Source organism: Pseudorasbora parva, chromosome 20 (genome assembly GCF_024679245.1).
Source record: "Pseudorasbora parva isolate DD20220531a chromosome 20, ASM2467924v1, whole genome shotgun sequence".
NCBI classification, from domain to species: Eukaryota; Metazoa; Chordata; class Actinopteri; order Cypriniformes; family Gobionidae; genus Pseudorasbora; species Pseudorasbora parva.
Window position 1 is genome coordinate 7393494 of NC_090191.1, and position 23055 is coordinate 7416548.

Here is a 23055-nt window from a genome sequence, read left to right on the forward strand (position 1 = left end):
ACATCATAACATGTGTTGAAATGAATAACAATATAACAGATAACTACCATAATAATTATAACTTAGATACAATAATCTTAACGTTACCACCGCACCGAAAAAACGTTAGCAGTTCTGAATCTCCCCGAGAAAACAGCGCGACTTAATAACGTCCGGTTTACATAATCGACATTTAACCCGACATTATCCAACCACAGATCGGGAAGATTTTAATCGTTGCTCTACTTCGATAACTATGATTGGTTTAGCCCACCAGCGCCTAAGAAAAGTAATGTTAAAATCATAGGTTAAAATACGTTTTAGCAGCGGCCTTGATGACGTAGGCTTGCACTGATGAAGATTAAGTAACACTAAACCAACAATAGAAAAATGTGATTATCATTATGTACACAAGTTCAGGGGTGTCCAAACTCAAACTCGTTCTGCAGGGCCACTGTAACTACTGAGTTTAGCTTCAACTGGTCTCAACACCTGCTATTCTATTTTGCCTACGAATACATTAAGTTAACGTTAGCTTTTTCAGATTGAATTGGGTCTGAAACTAAGTTTGCAGAACAGTGGCCTTTGCAAGCTTCATTGAGAGGAAAGGGGGTCACCCTTGCACTAACATTAACGTTAGTTCTTGCCATGCAGTTAAAATGGTCCCTTGATGTGAAACTCCGGCTTTAGCAGATGTGACCACGTTCTTCCGACCATCACCATGAAAACATTTACTATACGGAAAACAATGCCATGAAACAGAACGAACTTATTTTACCTACCTGTAATGAAGTGTGCATGTCCAAGCGTGTCACCTCGTCTCTAATCAAGGAGAGAAACACGTGCTTCCCAGAAATTAAACCACACCCCACTCCATGACGTATTTACAGCTATTTTAGCTCCATGAAAAAATCCTAAAAAATTTAGGTAACTGTGGAAAATAAAATACACTTTTTTTTGTGCGTGTCATTTAAATAAATTGTCATTTTAATGACTTTAATAACATCATAACTTTCATGCAAAAAACACCAGCAGACTTTTATAAGGGCACACAATTCACTTCGTTTTACCCGTTGGTCAAAAATGTCCTGTGGCCATGATTTAGTAAATTAATAAAACTCTTCAAATATTTAATGTATCAAATGTGATTGTTTATTTGCTCTGGCGATATGATAAATTACAGGAAAACTACTGGGCCCTGCACATTTTGTAATTGGGCCCTAAAAAGACTAAGACTAAATGATTTTGTATACAAAACTATAAAAGCTTACTTAAATGAACATGCAAATAAATAAATAAATCATCTTCAAAGTTTGTTGCTCCAAAAAAAAAAAAACATTGTCTTGTGCAATTAAAATTTGGCAGATCAAAATATATTTGTACATTCAAAGGAGTACTACAATAATGACATTTCGGCTAACCATTCTTCAGTTTAGTTCTCTTAACTCTCAAACAACAAAACTGACAGTTAATGTTATATTGTTTCCCTAACTACAGAAAGTTGTCTATAGTGAACAACACACACTCAACAACAGTAGCCCCAGTTGACACTGTCAAAAACAAGGTATGTGCTTGTATGTACTCACTGACGAACCCATTAAGCCATTGGTTCTCCATTCTGATCTTGGCTTGGGGACCCACAAAATGACACATTATAGATGTCTCCATCTAATGTGCTGTTTAGATCTTCTATTATATGAGTTGAATCATGTACTAATGGAGACATCCAAAATGTGCAATGCAATGGGCTTACAGGACTGGAGTTGAGAACCATTGCATTTATCAGATGATTACAATGTACTTTGTTTTGTTAATGTCCAGACACCATGGCATGCAAACAACAATCATACTGGACATTGCGAAGAAAAGCCAAAGAGAAGGTGGACAAACAACTGCAGTCAATACATGCAGTATCATCACCATCATGGAGGGAGGAGGATGGTAGCATGCAAAGTGACACAAGCAGCATCGTTGATGGTGACGATGTTGAATTTATGGATTGTCTGTCCCAAATCGATGAGGCTGAATGCGTCACCATGGCACATGCTTTATATAGCAGTGAGTCTAACACAGACTCAGACACAGAGTCTGAACTGCATTCAAGTTCCCTGGATGACGACTTGGCAGCCTGGGCAACAGAGCATAAAATAACACATGTGGCACTAAATTCTTTACTTAATATCCTCCGTGAACATGATTTGAATCTGCCAAAAGATGCCAGGACACTTTTAGGAACAGTCCGTTCCAACAGATCTGAAATACAGAACAAGGCTGGTGGCCAGTACTATCATTTTGGCCTACTTCAATCTATTTCAGGAGTACTCCACAAGAACTTGGACATTTTGAGAAACAAGAGCAATTTGGAGCTCCAAGTGAACATTGATGGTCTGCCTCTCCATAAGAGTTCAGCAACTCAATTCTGGCCTATTCTCGGAACTGTTCAAAACTTGGTGCAGGAGGAACCGGTGACAATAGGTTTATTTTGTGGTGCAGGTAAACCTAGCTCCCTGGAAGAGTATCTACAAGACTTCATCAATGAAATAAAAGAATTGGGTAAGGGTTTTGATTTTGAGGGAGTCAAGTTAACATTAAATATCACCTCGATGGTTTGTGATGCCCCTGCACGTGCATTTCTCAAAAAAGTGAAAGGACACACAGGCTACCATGGATGTGAAAAGTGCATTCAGGATGGGGTTTACATGGAGAACAGAATGACCTTCCCCAGAAATGACATGCCTCTTAGAAATGATGAGAGTTTCCGAAATAAAACTGATGCGGATCACCACCATGGCACCTCACCTCTGGAAGAAACATCAATGGACATGGTCTCTGGATTTCCCCTTGATTACATGCACCTTGTGTGCCTTGGAGTCATGAGGCGGCTTCTCCTCTTGTGGCTTCGGCTGGGTCCTCTCACGTGCAGGCTGTCAGGATTCCAAGTCTCTGTGTTGACAGAAAGGTTGGTTGGGGCCCAGAAAAATGTGCCAATGGAATTTGCACGCAAACCAAGGGCACTGAGAGAAATAGATAGATGGAAGGCGACTGAATTTAGACAATTTTTGTTGTACACAGGCCCAGTTATGTTAAAAGATCTACTCAACACAGAGGTGTACAAAAATTTTCTGCTGTTTTTTGTCGGAATTTTCATCTTGAGTAGTAACAGCCTAATTGGAGATCACATTGACTATGCCAATGATATTCTGCAACTTTTTGTCACACATTTTGGAGAGCTATACGGACCCAAATTCCTGTCCTACAATGTTCACTGTCTTGTACATCTTGCAGAAGATTCAAAACACCATGGCGTCCTTGACAACTTTAGCGCTTTCAAATATGAGAACCACCTGCACAAGCTGAAGAGACTCCTGCGAAAACCTACATGTCCAGTGAGTCAGATTGTAAGAAGGTTCTCTGAAATGCAAAAGTGCAGAAAAGAAAAAGTAAAAAACAAACCACAGCTGCTCAAAAAACCTCATACAGCTGGCCCTCTCCCCGAATCGTTTCACGGAGCCTCACAGTACAGAGAAATAAAAACATGCTCTTACACTCTCAAACTGGATCAGGCGAACAGTTTTGTTTACATTGCCGGTAAAGTTTCCAAGCTGCAAAATATAATTTCAATGAGGGGTGAAAATTATGTGGCGTACAGTACCTTCAAAAATCATGAACTTTTTTTTGACTATCCCCTTCCATCCTCGGCACTTGATATCCATCGAGTTGATGACCTCTCAAGAACAATTAATTTCTGCAAGCTGGAGAACATTGAGGGGAAAGCTTTTTTAGTTCCTTATGACCATTATTTTGTTTCATTCCCTCTTTTACATGCACAATAATTATTATTGTTCCTTTTGAATGCATGTGTTTTTTGTTTTGTTACAAATATTTTATGTATATGAATCATGGATACGAAAAGCTGGAATTTAATGAATGTCGTTCAACATTATGGGGCTCTAGGTTGTTGGAGCTTAAAAACAAATAAAACCACCAAAAAAAACATGTACCTGATAGTGGAGTTTGTGGGTGAAGGGACAACTGGGCCTGTAGCAAAGTCCTGGTACGCAGATGGCCATTCATGGTGGCCTCCATTCAAAGACTTGGACCGGTTACTGAAGACTGTCAGGTTGATGGAGGCACCACAGCCAGATAAAGGCTGGACCAAACATCAGGCCAGAATTCTGCATGAGTCAGGTAAGTTAAACTACACTGTAAATAAAGATTAAAACATCACTTAAAACTGAATTACTAGACATCCCATGGCCTAATGCTTTCATGAACTGAGAAAAGATACTTTGTTTCTTACAGTATCTTTTGACAACATTTCAAAAAAATGGAAAAAGGCATGCTACACTTCTGACATTTCCGAATCTGAAGTTCCTGGGAAAAGAATTCACAAGTAAGTTGTCAAAATGCATATTTTACTTTGAAAATAGATACATTGAAAAGTAATTTAAAAACAACCATATTCAAAGTCTTTTGAAGCCATACAATATATTTGTGTGAGTAACAAAGATACTTTTTTTTATCATGAATTCAGCCCGTGTCAGAAGGCACAAACAATCTAATCCAGCTTTGTAAAAAAAAAATAATAATTCCCTAATTTTCCTCTCAGAAGGAAAATATACTCATCAGATGATGAGCCTCATGATACCCCCCACAAAAAGAAGAAAATTAATAGAGAAAAAGTTCCACCTGCACCAAAAGCTCCACCTGCACCAAAAGCTCCACCTGCACCAAAAGCTCCACCTGCACCCCTAAAACACTTCAAGACAAAAGGTTAAAATACATTGGATCTAGTTCAATAAATGAGTCTAGTAAATAAATTAATGATTGCTACATGTAAGTGTGTTTAACTGCTGAGTTATTTTTTTCCAGGTCCTTCTGTACGGCCTTTTCTTACACCAAGTAGAGCAGGGAAATCTTTCAGCAACTGTGAGTTTAAATTTATAAACTGATATTTCTGATAGTTTTAAGCATTTTGTCTCATGTCTAAGAATGCTCCTTACCCAGGGTAAAATGAATGTAATGCACAGGCTCTTGTAACTTGTTGCTTTACAAAAATGTTTTGCTTCTTCAAATTTACCCAATTCTATTGTTATTTTAACAGTTTGGACAAAACTACCATCATTACATTCATAACTCAGATTTTGCATGCTAAACAAAGCATATCAAACATTTGATTGCTAATTAGAGGCAAATGCACTCTCAACCTTTAGCTTTGTGTAATACACAGAAATGGCATCAGGTTACACATATCATGGTTCCATGAGAAGGGGAACTTGCACTGTGTCCGAAGACACTTGGGGAATGCCAAAGTGTATTTGGTGCAGTGCGAGTTCCCATTTGAAAGGTCATTTGTTTTAATGGAGGCAGACATTACACATTTACATATCAATTCTTTCAATAGCATTTGTTAATCACCACCAAAGGGCCATAGAAGAACCACAGCAAAGCTGCTTTGAGACTCTTCCCAACTGTCAAGGTAATTGGCTGTACATGAATACTGTAACAGCATGTAAAAGTTGTATGTAATCATTAAGCAAGTCACCATTTTCAGCTCCAGACGTACCAGTAAGCTTCTCCCAGGCAGATGAGCACCAAGATGAACACCAACCTAACATTCAAGGTAAAAGAGCATTAATTAGTGTATGGAGGACACATTCATTGTACACGAGTAAAATCGAACACAAAGTAATACATTTTGTTCTGTATAATTAATTAGAGAACACATTATCTGTCCCGAGACCCTATCAAGACCCGAGACCATCTACATGCCAAGGAAGAATGCAAAGTAAAAAAAAATATGAAAAAATTAATACATTTCAGACATTACCAAGCAGGGTGGGAAATTAACTTTTTTGCTCCTTGTATGACCATCTGACACGATTTTTATGTACCCACCCTTGGCTGGTGACGGGTGTTAATTTCCCACCCTGTTGCCGAGGTATAACTTAAGAGCCTTTGTGTACCATTGTCATAGCAAATGCAACTGACCAACTTTACCTTTCTCAGCACTAATTGGACCAGTGAGTTTCTCGCAGGCAGATGAGTCCCAAGATGCTTGGCGTGAACACACACCTAACATTCAAGGTAAAAAAAAAAATATTAATTAGCACTTGGAAAAAGAAATCAAAAGGACAATCACTGCAAACAAAAAACAGCCTCACATTAGCTAATTCAACATTTTCTGTACAATCCATTAGATAATGCATTTTCTGTCCTGAGACCTTCAGGTTCCAAGCAAGGAAGAACACCACGTAAGTTATGAGTCTCACTTTTGGTAAATACTGTAGCATTTCATCTAGTTGTATCTTTACAATATAAAATATGTTTGATAGTTTAAAGCAAGACTACAAAACTAAAGCTAATATACAAAGCAAGAGAGTACAATACAGTTGCAGCAGTTCAACAAGTTCCATAAGTGAACTCATCTAAGAGAGAGCTTCTCTCACGCAGGCCAACAACGGGATCCTTGGTGTGAACACCCACCTAACATTCAAGGTAAAAGAGCATTAGTAAATTGACGAAATCACAAATCTCACAAAAACTGCAAATGTGTCAGCCTAATACAAAGTAAAATGGCATTTTTTTCTGTATAATAAATTAGAAAGCACATTCTCTCACCTGACACCCTATCAAGACCCGCCACCCTATCAAGACCCAAGACCATCTACACACCAAGGAAGAATGCAGAGTAAGTACAACAGCAACAACAACAACAAAAATTCAGTCATTCAGGTATGGCTTAAGAGCCCTCGTTTACCAGGTAATGCATGGTAGCAAATACAACTAACTTTGCCCTTAACAACTTGTACCTTTATCAGCTCCAGTTGTTCCAGTAAGCTTGTCTCATGTAAATGAGCAAGAGGATGCTTGGGGAGATAACCCATCTAACGTTCAAGGTAAAAAAAGACACTCATTAATCACATGCACAAGACACAACCTGAAAATTAATAACAGTCTAACAGTAGGAAATGTTACATTTTCTGTATAATATTTTAGAGGACACAATCTCTGAACTGAGACCCTCAAGTACCCACCAGGCAAGAACGCAGAGTAAGTCATTTATTTTTTATAGAAATAAGACTGATCTTTCTGGGGAAGAAAAGCTGGAGCACAATCATTTGAATATGCTCCAGGGTTTATACTGATACAAAGCCATATGCTAATCGCTGAAGTAACCCTTTAATTGATTAATTAAATATATCACCCTGAGATTTTAAAAGCTGTAGTGGCACGTAAATCACTGTAGATGCTTTCAACAATGCATTCCAACAGTGTGATAAGAATTGCATGAGCCGTTCCTATCGCAACACTGATGATGTGACCCATTGAACTCTATTGAAAATGCAGAAAAACGTTGTGGAGAAAGTCAAACATGATCTAAAACAGCCACTAAAATGAATGTTGAAAAGGAAAATTTCATCATGCAAGCTTTTTCAAACTCATGATGACCACCCTAGCAATCGCCTAGCAACCACCTAGTCCTGCACGGGTCCATTTTTTGAGACCCGCCCCCGCCCGTACCCGCAAGGTTTGGCACCAGATCCGACCCGTGACCCATGAAAATATCAAAATTAAATCCGTACCCGCCCAGACCCGTTAATATTTGGCCCGTTACCCGACCCGTGCCCGCGATAAATCACACACGCTAAAACATTCAAATTAAAATGCTTTATTTTTTATCCTGCACCTCTCTCTACATCAACAGCGTCATGAATGGGCTAATGAAACAGGCAAAAGTGCCTTTAAAGACTCGTTGTCAACAATTTCATATAGCTACTCCACTCACCAACTTTACTTTTATGTAGCTATATGAAATTGCTACTCCTGCAACGCTCACTCCATCTGCGCTACGAGAGGCATCAACAAAAGTTTTAATGTCGCAGTGGTGGTGACGTGATGGTCAAATGGCATGTTGTTGCGTCGCAATGTGGCTTGCAGGTGACGCTCAATCACAATCACGCCCCGGTCTCGCTCTGTCTCTCGTTCACTTTCGCCACAGAAATATTGCACATATTTTTCATCCGCCCATCCTACTACCCGCCCGCACAGAGTTAATTATCCGCCCGCATCCCCGCCCGTGAATTCTATAAATGTCACAATCCACCCGTTTTAGCCACTTTTATGCGGGTACCCGCTAGGGCTGTGTATTGCCAAGAATCTGGCGATACAATACGTATCACGATACAGGGGTTACGGTACGATATATTGCAATATATTGCGATATTGTAAGAGAGGCAATATATTGCAATATTTCTTTTTTGTGTGTTTTTGTTTTTTATAATTTAAAAGAATAAAGAACACAACCATAAGCCTAAAACACGAGACAAAGTATTTTATTTAATTAATACAGTATCATTTATATCACTAATCATATGCAATCTGCAATCTAAATTAAGGGAAATGTAAAGTGACTGCAGGATTCTTTATGTGTAAATGTTTTAAAGGTTCACAGTATAGCAGTGGCTATTTAACAACAGAAAGTGCAGTCCATTTCATGACTGAATGACTGTTTGTTTTATATTTAACACAGTAGCCCCGATCACACAGAACACGTTTTTGCAGCGAGAAGCCTTTTTTGAATGGATTTCGGTTGGCAGAGAGCGTTATGCGCGCTGCTTATGTGCCCTGGGCGCCTCGCGTTTCTGAAGGAGCGCTCCGAGCGCATGAAGTTGAAAAAAAGTCAACTCTGAGCGGAAAAGCGTGCAACATCATCGCGCTTATGTTCTGTTGTCCAATCGAATGAATGAAGAGGCGGGCCTTCCGTTGTGTTGACCGTTACATTGATTTGACTGACAGTACAGGTGATTCGGGGGTTGCCTAGAAACATTAAAGCGCACTGCTCATTTTTGAATGAAAAAACGCTGACCAAAAAAGGGAGTGCAGTGCGCCTCGCGTTTTCGAACCTGATAAACACGTTCTGTGTAATCGGACCCTAAAGCTGTTTTCTATAAAGCAGTCTATTGTATAAAGTGCTATTTCAAGTAACGTTACTGAGCTGCAGAGCTGGTGCATCCATATCCACATCGCTATTATCTTTCGTTCTTCTGCCACCGCTGTCAGTTTTGGTGTGTGTTTATTTTGTTACTGAGAGGAAAGCGTGCAGGACATTCTATCGAAAGGCTTCTCAGCAGCGCGGGGGACGTCAGGATGTTAAGCGAGCTCTCTGTTTCAATGTGTTTCCCGAGTATTAGATTATAACTTGGCCTATTTTGCAAACAAAATGATTCTTGTCGATTTCCTTAGTGGCTTCTTTATAGCTGAAGCCAACAAGAGTCCACACTTCAGCTCTGTATACTGCAAGAGCGGAATAATTCTATCGTCTTGAGAGCTGGGTTTGCTAATGTAAACACTAGCACTTTCACCTTGCGCTTCTCTGGCTCCGCGTCAGTTATGCGTTCTGAGATAACACTGCCATCTAGCGGTTGGGTGTTATACAGTCTGTGGTTTAAACCGAACACAAAGCCACGAAACTTGGATGTAAATAAATAAATATATAAATATCGATACGCCGTTTTTGAGAATCGATACAATATCGCCAAACATAATATCGCGATATTCACGTGTATCGATATTTTCTTACACCCCTAGTACCCGCAGATACCGTGTTGCAGGACTCTGCCCAGAACACCTTAGCAACCACAATGTCCTAATACATTTAGGCATTTATTTGTTATTGATTTTTTTAGAATGTGTATTATCTACATATGTCATCATACACATTATAATATTATACATACACCCATTCTATTATTATATTCTAATAATAAAAGAGGGTGATGATTTTCTGCTTAATGTAAGTATAGCAGAGTGAACTTCTATAAAGTGAAATGGCAGTTATAATTTTTGGAAAAACAAACAAACTAATAATAACAAAATCAGAATTTTGCCAGATCTTATCGCTGGCGGGCCACCTTTTGGCCAGTTGCCGACCACTAGGGCTGGGCGATATGACGAAATATATCGTCTGGACGATAGAAAATGTCTATCGTTTTACATAAGGCTCTATCGCTTACGCCACGATAAGGCGTTTATGGCAGAATTTTACGTCAAGATGCACCTCACGCCACGGCATGCCCATGCACGCTGCAATACATAAACAAACATGGAGGAAGACGGTAGTAGACGCGGTTCAGACCAGGGTAATACTCAGAGTAATTATGCCAGAATAGTGGCCTAAGCGCTCAAAACAAACTTTAGACACAGACGCTGCAACGGGCTTTTACGCGTGGCACACCATATAGCCATATATTGAAATATTTTAATGGCAGGTGTAGGGATGGCGAAAACTAAACATTTTCTTGACCGACCACCGAGCCTCATTAGCCGGTTGAAACCGGTTAACCGATTAGTTTAAAATATGCTGCGCTATTTGAAATAACAGCCGCGAGCCGCTCTCCCTCTGTCTCTCTCTCGCTCTCTCACCACACACACACACACACGCGCGCGCGCACTGTCCTAGCGCTGCCGCCTCCCTTCCACTCACGTCACTTTTTTAAAATCCCCCACAGCGCGAAACACGAGTCCCGCAAACGCGCCGCTGAGGAGCTTGTTTGTAATCAGAGGACAAATGGCTCCTTAGTTTCGAAATGGTTTGGGTACAAGGTGATCGCGTTGAAAATAAAGGCATTTGTCCAGCGTTAGAAGCTCATTTGAATCATTGCCGCGGCTCATTTAAGAAAATGACAGCTCCGAAGAGACGCCCCTTTAGTTCGAGGTAGTGCTAACAATAATAAAGAAAGACGATCAACACCTTATGTGTTACCACTGAAATGAAGATGTAATATATTTCCAAATGTAAGCCCATCTTAAGCGAATTGCACGCTTCATACTGTCGTCTGCCCTGACTCTAACCTCGAGTGTTTACTTTTTGCAAACCTTGTGAGCACGCAAACCCAAACGCTGTAACCTCGCGCCAAATGTTTTTATTGGTTTATTAAGTACAAACAGGCGAGTTATGAAAAATTGAGTGCGAGGGATATGTTCAATCACACAAAAAGATTTTGGAATGGGACGGCCAACTGTAGTAGCGTTTAGTCCACTGTCTATAATAGCCTAATTTAGAGATCACTTTTTTATTTATTTTAACCGACAACTTTGATCGGTTAACGTTGATACGGTCAGCCATCGGTCAAACGGTCATCGGTTAACATCCCTAGGCAGGTGTTAACTTTACCAACAGTCTTGCTTTAAAAAAAGGTTCTAAATAAAATAAAAATGTAGTCCATACTACCTTTATTTGTTTTGTATATCATTTCAAACTGCATTTCCACATTGCAATTTTGCATAGACTATTCATAAACTGAATTAACAGAAAAATTGCTATATCGTTATGTATATCGTTATCGGGATATCAAATGAGCTATATCGGGATATGAAATTTTGGCCATATCGCCCAGCCCTACCGACCACTGCTTTATTCATTAACCATATCTTTTGCTACAACAAAAATTGTATAACACCGTGTCTACACCATGCGACTCTTATCATGTTGCCTCGCGCTGCGACAGCAACAGCTAAAAGCTGCCTACACTGAAATGGAACAGGGAATGTGCTTATGGGAATTTGTCACGGTGCATTCATGATATACCGAAAAGTACTAGAGATTAGTTATCAGGATTAAAAGATCTGGGATCTGTAAAAATCATCTTGGATGTATTAAGCGAGGTACGAAGAATGGGCCCCAGGTGTCAGGACGTGTGTGCAAAGCTCTGCTTCCACCGGTCACTAAACATTGAAAGTAGAAGAGTTAAATATATGCACGCAGCGCATGACAAAGAAAGCAATTTTTTTGCATATTTTTAAAAACAGATACAATTAAAAATCTATATTTAGTATCGAGGTATTTTAGTCTGGTATCGTATCGAAGTCATAATTTTGGTATCGTGACAACACTAATTCAGTCTACACATTATCACTGATTATAATTGGTTTTATTGTCATGGTGTAAGTGTTGTTTTTAAGACATTTATGAGCTTTTTGTGCTTGCAGGTGCTTCTGGTGTGAGACGCTGGAGTTGCATCACTGAACAGTGTACACGTATGTTAAATTGAAGTGCTAAACTTGAAACATTCTACATTTTAAAGTTTAATAAAGATACTCTACCAGATAAACTTACTGTATTGCAGCTGTTGAGAGGAAAATTCTGGAGACACTAAATGAACTGGACATGAAGATCAATCACCTAACTTCAGTGGTCCAGTCCCTTGCAGGTAACACCCATCTCAATGCTCCAATCCTGGTGGTGGACAATGAGGATGATGTCTTTCCTCTCACATCCATGGAAGAACTTGACAATCTGGAAAGGCAATTATTTGAAAGAGGGATGATGCAAAAGATGGTAAGAATCATTGACAGGTGAAGGTTTAATATTTTTGTTTTGTAACGTTTTGTTTGTAATGTTTTGTTATTACCTTTTATTTTTAAGGTGAACAGATTGTCCATCAGTGGAGGACACACAATGAAAAAAACTATATGGAGAATCTGTTCCAAGGTCTTTGGTCCTGTAGCCAAACAACTGAACTGGTGTGGAAGGGGAGAAAAGAAAGGGATCAGGAAAACAAATGTAGGCGCACTCCTAATAGGTACGTCCAGAATACGTTAATGTCTTACAATTTACAGTACATGGCATGCAATATATATACATTTACTGTTGATACAGATCCAAAGCGTCAATACTACTCATGAGCTTTTCATACATAAGTATACATATAAATCCATGTGCCACATGCTGTGTAAACAGTGTAAAATGTTGTTTTATAGACACAAGAGCGTTTTAGGAGACGTTTGTTTTAAAAATGCTAACGTTAAGCGTTCATGAGGTAACTATGCTAAGTGATGAAGATCTGTTAAATTATAGCATCTGTGCACGTTTACAATAGTTTATACCTAATATTTAACAGCAAGTCTATTGTGAATTATTACTCTTAAAGAACATTGTTAGCACTTAAAGTAGTACGCCATCACTTCTACAAACCACAAAATCAACCGTTACTGCTACGTTACTTACCATCTTACCACAGAAACAAACATTCATTACGCAACCTAATTAAGTTATTATCATATCCGGTAAATTTATTTGACTGATCACACACTTTAATGACAATTAGTGAGATCAGCCACGTACCTAGCTTTCCCGCTGGATGGGCCGTTACCTTCCACGTGTGATGTGATGCTTGGAGTTGATTCCAAAAGAGTCGATTCCCTGAATCTGACGAGCGTTTGTGAATTTTAGCACATCTCTTTCATTTTTATTTTGCTAATAAAATAATGAATATTCAACTCATATCATCTAATGACTAATTTGAGCAGTCACACAAAATAGTTATATATGACAATAGCTTTAAAGTTTCTATGACTGAAAAAGATAATGCAGCATTTCAGCTCCACTTAGATAGAAACAGCGGCCAATTAATCCAAAGCATTCATTACCTCACAGTCAGACAGATCCACATTCGCCGTTATTTTTATTAACATAATGCATTCCCATAGACTAATGTCTTATTGTTATTTTTCCAAGTAAATGCGTCATTTTTGAAAGGTCAGGTTTGGCTCGACGTGCTCTTTAGCTATAGCTAAGCACGTCATCAGGAATGAATTGATACTTGCACAATAGTGTAGTCCGGGATGTATGTTACCCCAAATGCTTACACAAATCTATAAAAATCCAGCGAAATAAAATCTGTTTCCATCTTTAATTGACTAAGTTTAACTTAATCTAGTTTTACCTTTTTAATATTCAGGAGCAGCTATGAAGAATCCTGTGCTTCCGTCGCCAACCGAAGCAGAGGCTGAAAAGCACATCAAAGATTATCTCCGTTTGGCCCCAGGGAGAATGTCGTCTTAAACTGCTTTTGTTCTTTTCTTTAACCCTGTTTGTTTGTTTGTTTGTTTGCTTGTTTGTTTTGTTTCAGGATTTAAATAATATAAACAAATGAAAGGTTATTTTATACACTGTTAATAAAATAATTAAAATCATTCTACATCGCTTGTGTCTTTCATTTTTGAGTGGAAAATAGAGTTTAGCTATCACATGTATACGTAGCTGTATAATTATTGTAGTTGTCGTTATCAATGGCAGGCAGTAAATGCGACGTCTATGCTACATAAATCAGATGTCACAAAGATGTAACATTCAAATTGTTAACGTCTTTATTACGTCAGCTAGATGTCATTTGAACGTCTGAAAAGGACGTCTATGTGACGTCTTCCAGATGAGCAAACGCCCTTTAAAATACGTCTCCCAGATGAAAACATAAACATCAAACAGACGTCTCCGCGACGTATTTGTGCTATCTGGGACGTCTCCTTCCAATAAAAATAATGGCTAGTGTGATGGATGGGATATACAAACCTACCAAGTGCCATCATTTTGGACTGACCTATCGCGAGAGGAAAGTATTATGTTTTAGTCGCATAACTGCAGCTATGGAAACGCTGTCATTTCGCAACAGTTTTGTATAGACATTTAAGAAATATCGCAAAAGTTTTTCGCAACTCTGTAATGGAAACGCAGCTAGTGACTTGATACATGGGCGTCAGTTTGGTTTGAAATGTGCTGGGGACAGAGACGAATTCAGAAGTGCATTTTCAGAAGTGCTGGGTACAATGATGGATTAATTTTTTTCGGGTCATGTTTTGAAAGACGATGTCCTGTAGCTTACTAATGTAAATTAATAAAAATGTAGCCTATACAAAAATCCATATATCTTTTCATTTAATTATACAATTCATAGTAATGATTTATAAAAAAGAAAACTAAAACCAGTGTGAAATAAATGTTAAAAGCAGGAATAATACATTCACTGTACATGATTCCCTGCTTTTCCAGGTAGCTACTATCTACAAAGTCTGGTGTCCACAAATAACAACGGACCTTTCGAAAAAGCGTTCGCGATGTATTTGGATGCTGAACCATTATTTATTATTATAGGCTTTGTACTTCACTCACATTCAATAGGCCCAATAGACACCTGCACTCCCGCGGGACTCGCGGAACCCAACGCGTATAAACAACGGCGCGGGACTAGATTTGGCTGAGTGCGGGCGGTAAGGTGTGTGTGCTACTCGCGTGTGTGCGGATTGCGGGTGAATAAAACTATTTGCGGGACTCCCGCAAAATAGAAATATCTAAAAATAAAACATCTAGAAACAAATAAATTGTTATTCATCTATTGCACAAAACCAAAAAGAACAACTAAAACGAAATAAAAAAAGATTTACAGGCGCACACAGAGTTGGCCTATAACACGTTTTTGCTGCATTGTGCAATGTAACCAATATTTCTGGAACGTTATGGCCAAACAGATGTATTTAAGATAGAATCCACTCAAAGGAGTTTTTTGCGCAGTGCTGAATTCTATATGCTGACAAATCGTCTGATTATAGCAAAGAAAGTGTTGACATTTTGGAAGATTCATTGTGCAGTCATTTCTATTGATAACAGAGCTTTGTGAGATCGCAATAAACTGAGATATCTTTTTTGGAATTATGAAGGGAGCACCCTTTGCGCGTATTCTGCCACGCCAACCCACGCATGCACACGCTTGCTTTTACATTAAATTACTTGAAATAGTGTCATGGACGTACTACAGAGAAAAACTATTTATACTTTTATGCGGACCGGAGCGGGACAAAACATGAATGTTGCGGGCGGGAGCGGGAGAAGGTTAAGAGAAGGTAGGCCTATAACATAAAATCCGTCCCGCGGAGGTCTTTACTTATAACACCACAATGGTGCAGTGCTCACGCTGAATGGCACTAAATGTTGGCTATTACTGACTATTTAAACTGAGCTGTGTAACTTCTTATATATTAGGTTGGCTATTTTATTTTGATAATGAACTGACTGCGATGTTTGCAGTGCTGGAATATGTGTGCGCGCGAGGCGGCCGTGCGAACGAGCAGAGGAAACCAATAAAATCTGTCATTTTGGCCATACAGATAATAAGAGAAATACATTGTTCAAAATTGCAAAGTGTTTACTTGCATTGTGCAATTGTAAAATAAAGAAAACACGATTTGCTTTCCGTCACGGGTTTCCATTCCGTGAACTTGTTTGGAGGAGCGCCGCACCTCATGATAGCCTAATGAAAAAAATTCAGCGGCAACGCAACTGTCTTGCATTGAATAATTTTTCTTTCTTTCTTTCTTTCTTTCTACAAAAAAAAAAAAAAAGGTTTACAACTAAAAAAGTGGTGGGTACAAAATGACTCATGACGAAATCTGGTGGGTACGTCCCCCCGCGAGCAGTCAGGAAACACATAAGAGCCAATGGCATTTTACAATCAAAGCTGACGTAATGACGCAATCGGTCACAAGACACACGACAGCCAATGCTGTCAAACCTGACCTGACGTTTCTTTCGGCGGCAATATTTGAAATGTATTATTAATCTTTGGCGGATGGGCTCGACGTTAATGATCGCTTTTGGGGATTGTCTTCACACAAATCAATCGTTTAGAACACTTGGAATATTTGTACTTTCTGAATACATTTTACCTGCAGTCATATCTGCCTGTAATATCCTGTTTTTTATAATACACAAATGTGTAGGTTGAGGGAAGAGTTTGACTTAGGCGTTCAAAATGTGAATATATGTGTGTGTCCAAAAGGTAAATGGATTTATAAACATACTAAATTACGTTTTTTTGAAAATGTAAAAATACAGAATGTTTCTTGTGATTGGTAGGTTTAGGGGCAGTGTGTGTGTGTGTGTGTGTGTGTGTGTGTGTGTGTGTGTGTGTGTGTGTGTGTGTGAGTGATGGGTAGGGGCAGGGTAGGGAGATAGAATGAAACGGTGTTGATAAACGCGCTAAAAAGCGATTATGCGTCTTGATAGCACACCAAAATGGCATACGAATTGGCGTGTCATACATACGCCATTTCATGAGATCAGTCTGTCAACCCAGTAAGCTGTATGACATTACAAAGAACTAAAGATGGGTCCAAAACAGCATTGAAAAATACCTGACTGCATTCGACCACCCCAAGTGTGCTTACTTATTTATGGATAACTTTATAGAAATATTTATCCTCATAATGAAGATGGCGTAAACCTGGCTGTAGAGAACATAAATTACATATTTGATTAATTGGCAACATTATCTAATCTTAAAAGGTCTAAGAAAACACAAAAACAAGAGAATGGAAAAATTTGATTTGGATTGTAATAAAAGAATAAAGCAAAATTTAAGACAGCTGGCAAACAAAAAGCACAGGCAACCAGACCATTCAGATTTACGTCTTCATTATTGTGAGGAGCTTAAAAAATATAAAAAATACTCTCAGAAAGAAGAAAGAACAGTACATCCAGAATCAGCTCAGTGAATTGAAGATTCTTCTATTGAAGAATCTGTCCATTCGAACAGTTTCTGGATCAATTGGAATCACCTGAATAAAAAAAATCATGAACAAACAACTATACAAGACGGAGACACCTGGAAAAAATAACTTTGAAAAACTGTATAGCAAATTAAACATGAATATACAACAAACACAGATATCTGACAAATTAAATCATATAGAAAATATAATTGGCAAATACCAAAATCCGTTAGATTACCCAATCACAGAAAAAGAGCTGACAGATAAAATATAGGCCCTGCTCACAAAAAAGGCAAGTGGACCGGACAGCATTCTAAATGAAATGCTTAAAAACACAAATCACAAATTCAGATTGGCCATAATGAAACTGTTCAACTTGGTTCTGAGTGTTGGTCATGACACCTGGAATAGAGGACTCATAACGCCCATATTTAAGAGTGGAGACAAATCAGACCCGCACAATTACAGAGGCATCTGTGTGAGCAGTAATCTGGGGAAGAAGTTCTGCAGCATCATCAACACAAGACTCATTCACTTCTTACAGAGCACAATGTCCTCAGCAAAAGTCAGATTGGATTCTTACCAAATTACAGAACATCAGACCATATATTCACCCTGCATACCTTGATCGACAAACACATTAATCAAAACAAAACCAACATTTTTGCTTGATTTGTAGATTTCCAGAAGGCCTTTGATTCAATTTGGCATGAAGGTCTTCCGTCTAAACTTCTAGAATCAGGTATTGGGGGCAAAACATACAATATAATTAAAACAATGTACTCAAACAAAATTTGCAATAAACAAACGAGTCCTTGAGTCCTTCACTCAAGGGCGTGGTGTGAGACAGGGCTGCCCACTATCACCGACCCTCTTCAATATTTACATCAATGAATTAGCAAAACTCTTAGAACAACCTGACACTGACACCCTCATCCAGACAATCCGGCCCAACCAAATGATTAATGCACGAAAAGAAAATGACCTGGCCTAAAACAGAGCCTACACAACAGCAGAATACCTGAGCACAGCAAAGTTTAGAAGAAGAATGGCAAGGTACAGACTGAGCAATCACACACTGACCGTTGGGACGGGCAGATATAAAAAGAACTGGCGAGAGAGAGAGAGAGAGAGAGAGAGAGAGAGAGAGAGAGAGAGAGAGAGAGAGAGAGAGAGAGAGAGAGAGAGAGAGAGAGAGAGAGAGAGAGAGAGAGAGAGAGAGAGAGAGAGAGAGAGAGAGAGAGAGATTTAAAATTCTTTACTTAATCAACAATTATATTACACACTCAACAATACAATAATTATTCACCAATAAAGAATTCACTAAGGAAATGTTAACAATTCATCTTCACAAAACACAAACAACCCCTATTTACACACCATTGGTACATAAATTCAACCATATTTCCTGTAGTTCAAAGAATATATATTCTGCCCTGATTCTTGATTCAACAAGAGCTGTAAACAGACTTAGAACTTCAAGTCCTTCAAGTGCAAGTCTGCAAGTCTTCCACATAGCTAACTTTGCTTGCCCAAGTAAAATTAGCAACAGTACAGCGACCCTTGTTCACTTTAGAATACCTACAGCCATAAATAAAAAGAACTTTGTTAAAAACAAAACCCAACCCATCAATGATTCTTCCTAACAATGGAAAAAAGTGGCACCAACCTTGGACATTCAATGAACACATGAAAGACCGTTTCCTGACTATTGCAGGCATGACATTCAAGTTGAATTTGGACACAAAGACATTTGTGGCTAGCACACAATGTAATATTCTCCACTGTAGATCGCCCAAACGTTTTGGAAGAGGACCTTTATAAAAAAACAAAACTACCAAGAAGGAAAAATATCATCTGCAACTGCAAATTTTTCTCTCCATTTTGTATCTTATCTGTCACAAAGATCATTAAAATAAGCAGTTTTAACACAAACCTGTTACACATCTTTTTTTCCAACAGTATGAAAAAAAAGCCCTTTCAGTCTCTCAAAGTTTAGCAACTTCCCAACCTGCCTAGTTCCATGACAAACGTCAGGGCACACCCCTAAAATCGGAAAAGTGAGATGTGTAGGCCCACCTTCTAGAGAAAGCTCCACAAACTGAAGAAGAGGAGGAGGAAGAGCAGCTTTCAAACCTGAAATCAGCCGCTTCACAACCCTCACAAACCTCAAATCAACCTGACTGGCAATATATACTGCAGATCTCCACTCTTTTGAGTCTAAATCAATCAAGTGTCCCACTTTAGTAAAACCTTTCTTCATGCATGACTTAAAGGTAGGGTAGGTAAGAATTGGTTAAAAAACTTTTTTTCCAAATTTGTTTAAACTTTCTTTATATATCAATACATAATTAAAATGTAAGTACTCTAAAAAAGAATGTATAACATTTAAGTGTCTGTAGACCTCTCACGACTGTTTTAAAGGGGTACTTCAGCACTGGAAAGATGAAGCTGTATTTAAACTGGGTCATTATTGTAATAGAAATGATTGATTGAATTTGGTGCCTTCTAGACTGAGAAAAGACCGAACATGTATTGTTGTCTCATGGGGATGAAAGACTACAATTGCCAGAATGCTTCGCTGCCCTGTGAGGCCATTCCCAAAGCCACCACTACTGGATTACAGTGACTGAGTTTGAGTTAGAGAACAGACATTACAATTAAATACTTTGCGTGTCTGTTCAATATAACAATCGAGTTGCCGCGTGAGTCTCGCAGCACTAACTCAGATTAGGAGTCAGATTACATTTAACGTCATAAATGAGCTGATGAGCTCTCGTGATGACAGCTGAGGTAATCGCGATCACACTCGCGGCATACATTCACAACGCAAGTTCAGTCTGGCGCGTTTTCAGTTCATGCCTTTGGAAGCTTAACTTTCATAGAAATTAATTTGAGATGTTAAAACACTTACATTGCTCAGCATCCGTTTAAATGAATGCCTGCTGCTTAGCTGAGCTGTGAGTGTGATCTCCTATTCCCCATGTGCGAGTTGAAAACATGCGGAAATGGCTCCCTCTGCTGGCTGTAGTCTTTAGTCTCTGGACAAACATTCTGAAGATGACACAAATATCGTCAATTTGCGTCACGGGAGGAATTTTTCCAAAAATAAAATGCATAAATCTCTTGTCTCAGGGGGATATGAGGGGGGGAAGCACAAATCATTTGATTATACTTCAGGGTTTCTACTGATACAAAGCCATATGCTAATCGCTGAAGTAACGCTTTAAAGACAGCTCATTATTTACATTCACTCCACCTTCTCCCTTCTGGGCTCTTTCCAAAGCCACGCCCCCAAAATACATGAACGCGCTTCACCAACCGCTCAGCTGGAAGACACATTATTTACCTGAGACGAGCGGTGTGCATGTAGTCACATCATGTCAGAATCACATGTAATAAAAAAACTAACTTTATCAGTATGACTATAAACAAATAAGATGCTTTTAGTACTCACTATCAAGCTAGAATACCGATACTGGTAAAGTTTAAAATATATTTTTGTTTAATTCGGTAACGAGCTAGTTATATTTATAAGGCAATATAATCAAAATGAAAGATTACCAGAAATACAGCCAGCAATGAGTCATTTTTCAGCCCCTTTGGAAAGCCAAGCCCATATTTACTCACGTTTGATTTCTTTTTTTATCCAAAGACTTCTTGTGTATTGCCTATTACATGTAGATCTACTGTCTTCCTTTTTTTTTGCATTGATTGCCTTCGTTGACTGCAAAACCCGGCACCGTAGATTTTGAATGCTTTTGCTCTTCCTATGGGTGCGCGCATGTGTGGGCAGAACCTGTAGGGTGGTCGCCATGGTAGCGAGAGAGAGAGTGACAGTCGCCCAAGCCAATCATTTGTTTCGTCCCGAACTAAAATAATAAGCGGTGTTTATTGCAGATTAAACAGTCTAGAGTCACTTGATTTTTATACTTTCTTTTTTAGAGTACTTACATTTTAATTATGTATTGACATATAAAGAAAGTTTAAACAAATTTGGACAGAAGTGTTTTAGATCATTCCTACCTACCCTAGCTTTAACTAGACTCACAAACATTTCCTAAAAAAGGATGAAAAAACAGTGGTTCATCCAACACATAGTGATCATATTCAGACCTATTCTAACCTATTCAGACCTAATTATTATTATTATTATTATTATTATATAAAAGGATCTTAGTAAAGTTAGTCCAAGTGACACCGAAGGAATACATTCTTTAGAAAAAAAGCAGTCTCTGGACAGATTTTAGTCTCATGGCTGACTTCAGCTGACAGTTCAATAAGTCCTTGACCTCCTTCAATTACTGGCAAATATAAGATCCCAGATGGAAGTCAGTGGAAACCATCCCAAAAAGAAGAAAAAAAATCAACAAAGTCCTTCTGTAGTTTTTGTAAAAGTTCTTTCAGGGGGTCAATAACTGTCAACCGATGCCACAGCATTGATACTGCTAGATTGTTAACAAGAACCCTCCCTCTATTCAACAATTGGGGGAGAATCCATCTCCATTTCTGTAAGCGACCAGCCACCTTTTCATACAAGCCTTCCCAGTTTTTTCTGCATGTATTGCTCTGTTCCGAGAGAGAGAGAGAGAGAGAGAGAGAGAGAGAGAGAGAGAGAGAGAGAGAGAGAGAGAGAGAGAGAGAGAGAGAGAGAGGTACAGACTGAGCAGTCACACACTGACCGTAGAGACGGGCAGATACAGACAGAACTGTCTGCCCAGAGACGCCTCTGCCTGTACTCCACTGCTGGAGAAGTGGAGAGAGAAACACACTTCCTCACCAGCTGCCCTAACTATCAGAAACACATTCTATTGTAAATTCAAAATACTTGGCCCTGACTTCATAAAATGAAACAATAAAACACAACTTCAACATGTATTAGGTGAAAAAAGAGATTTCCTACTAACAGCGAGATACATTAAAGGGGGGTGAAACACTCTCATGTCAATCTTGAGTACCTATAGAGTAGTATTGCATCCTTCATATCTCCAAAAAGTCTTTAGTTTTATTATATTTATAAAAGAAATATAGGCTGTACCGAGTCTTTCCGGGGGGAAAAACGAGCGCCTGGAGGCGTATCGTGTGGGCGGAGCTAAAGAATGACGAGCGCGCACAAAGCGGTGACGTCCTCAAGCGTGGAGAAGAAAACGCTACCCAGATTCAACTAATACAGATATGATCCAGAATCAGATCCGGAGGATGAAATAAAGTGAACAGGAGAATCAACAACAGCAGGACGTCCGTCTCTGTGGTATGTACTGTATTTAGTGGCCTGTCAACATTTGTGTGTGTTTACTTGCAGTTTATGAGGACATGATTCGGTTTATGGACAATTGTATGCGACTAAACATTAGAAGTAGCAAGCAAAACGGTTTTGCACGTCAGACTAGTGTAACGTTATACATAGAACAACAATGGTGTAACCGTTAGTGCATTTGAATGACAAAGCACGCTTTGTGAGAACCTCCCCTAGGTTTATGTTTGGACAGACACCTATATTGGTCAGCTAAACAAATGTATTTAAACACACACCATAGATCGCATGCTCCATTGATAAATTAACTAACGTTATACACGATCGTGTTGTTAACTGATGTTTACTTACGCGACGATATCCAACAACACAGACATTTAAAGCAGTTTTACTCACCGCACACGACCGTGAACCTTTATCGTTGGGGCCGCTCCGTCAAAAACACACTTCTTTGGTAACTGTTGATTTCGTGAAGTCCTGACAGCAGTGACCGTGGA

General features: G+C 39.0%; 2 protein-coding genes across 2 annotated transcripts in view; one reads left to right on the plus strand and one right to left on the minus strand.

Moving 5' to 3' along the window:
• Window positions 1–20355, minus strand: part of LOC137049368 (complement C1q-like protein 3) — a 34827-nt gene extending 14472 nt beyond the window's left edge. The window contains exon 1 of the mRNA XM_067427916.1: window positions 20219–20355. Within this exon, the coding sequence (XP_067284017.1) occupies window positions 20219–20230 (12 nt within the window). The 5' untranslated portion in view covers window positions 20231–20355. The remainder of the gene's footprint in view (window positions 1–20218) is intronic.
• On the plus strand, window positions 4174–14021 carry LOC137049354 (uncharacterized). Its single transcript, XM_067427895.1, has 16 exons — window positions 4174–4372; window positions 4589–4752; window positions 4852–4908; window positions 5384–5458; window positions 5534–5602; window positions 5699–5767; window positions 5989–6066; window positions 6180–6233; window positions 6433–6477; window positions 6584–6670; window positions 6801–6878; window positions 6979–7032; window positions 11971–12018; window positions 12108–12319; window positions 12407–12563; window positions 13722–14021. Exons 6-16 carry the CDS (start codon window positions 5761–5763, stop codon window positions 13823–13825), a joined length of 924 nt encoding a protein of 307 aa, XP_067283996.1. The 5' UTR covers window positions 4174–4372; window positions 4589–4752; window positions 4852–4908; window positions 5384–5458; window positions 5534–5602; window positions 5699–5760; the 3' UTR covers window positions 13826–14021.
• Window positions 20356–23055: the final 2700 nt, after the last annotated feature.

Excerpts from the sequence above, each read along its gene's own strand:
- LOC137049354 (XM_067427895.1), top strand. Across the intron at positions 6,671-6,800 it reads ACACCAAGGAAGAATGCAGA|CTCCAGTTGTTCCAGTAAGC; the intron begins GTAAGTACAACA and ends TACCTTTATCAG. Across the intron at positions 12,564-13,721 it reads TGTAGGCGCACTCCTAATAG|GAGCAGCTATGAAGAATCCT; the intron begins GTACGTCCAGAA and ends TTTAATATTCAG.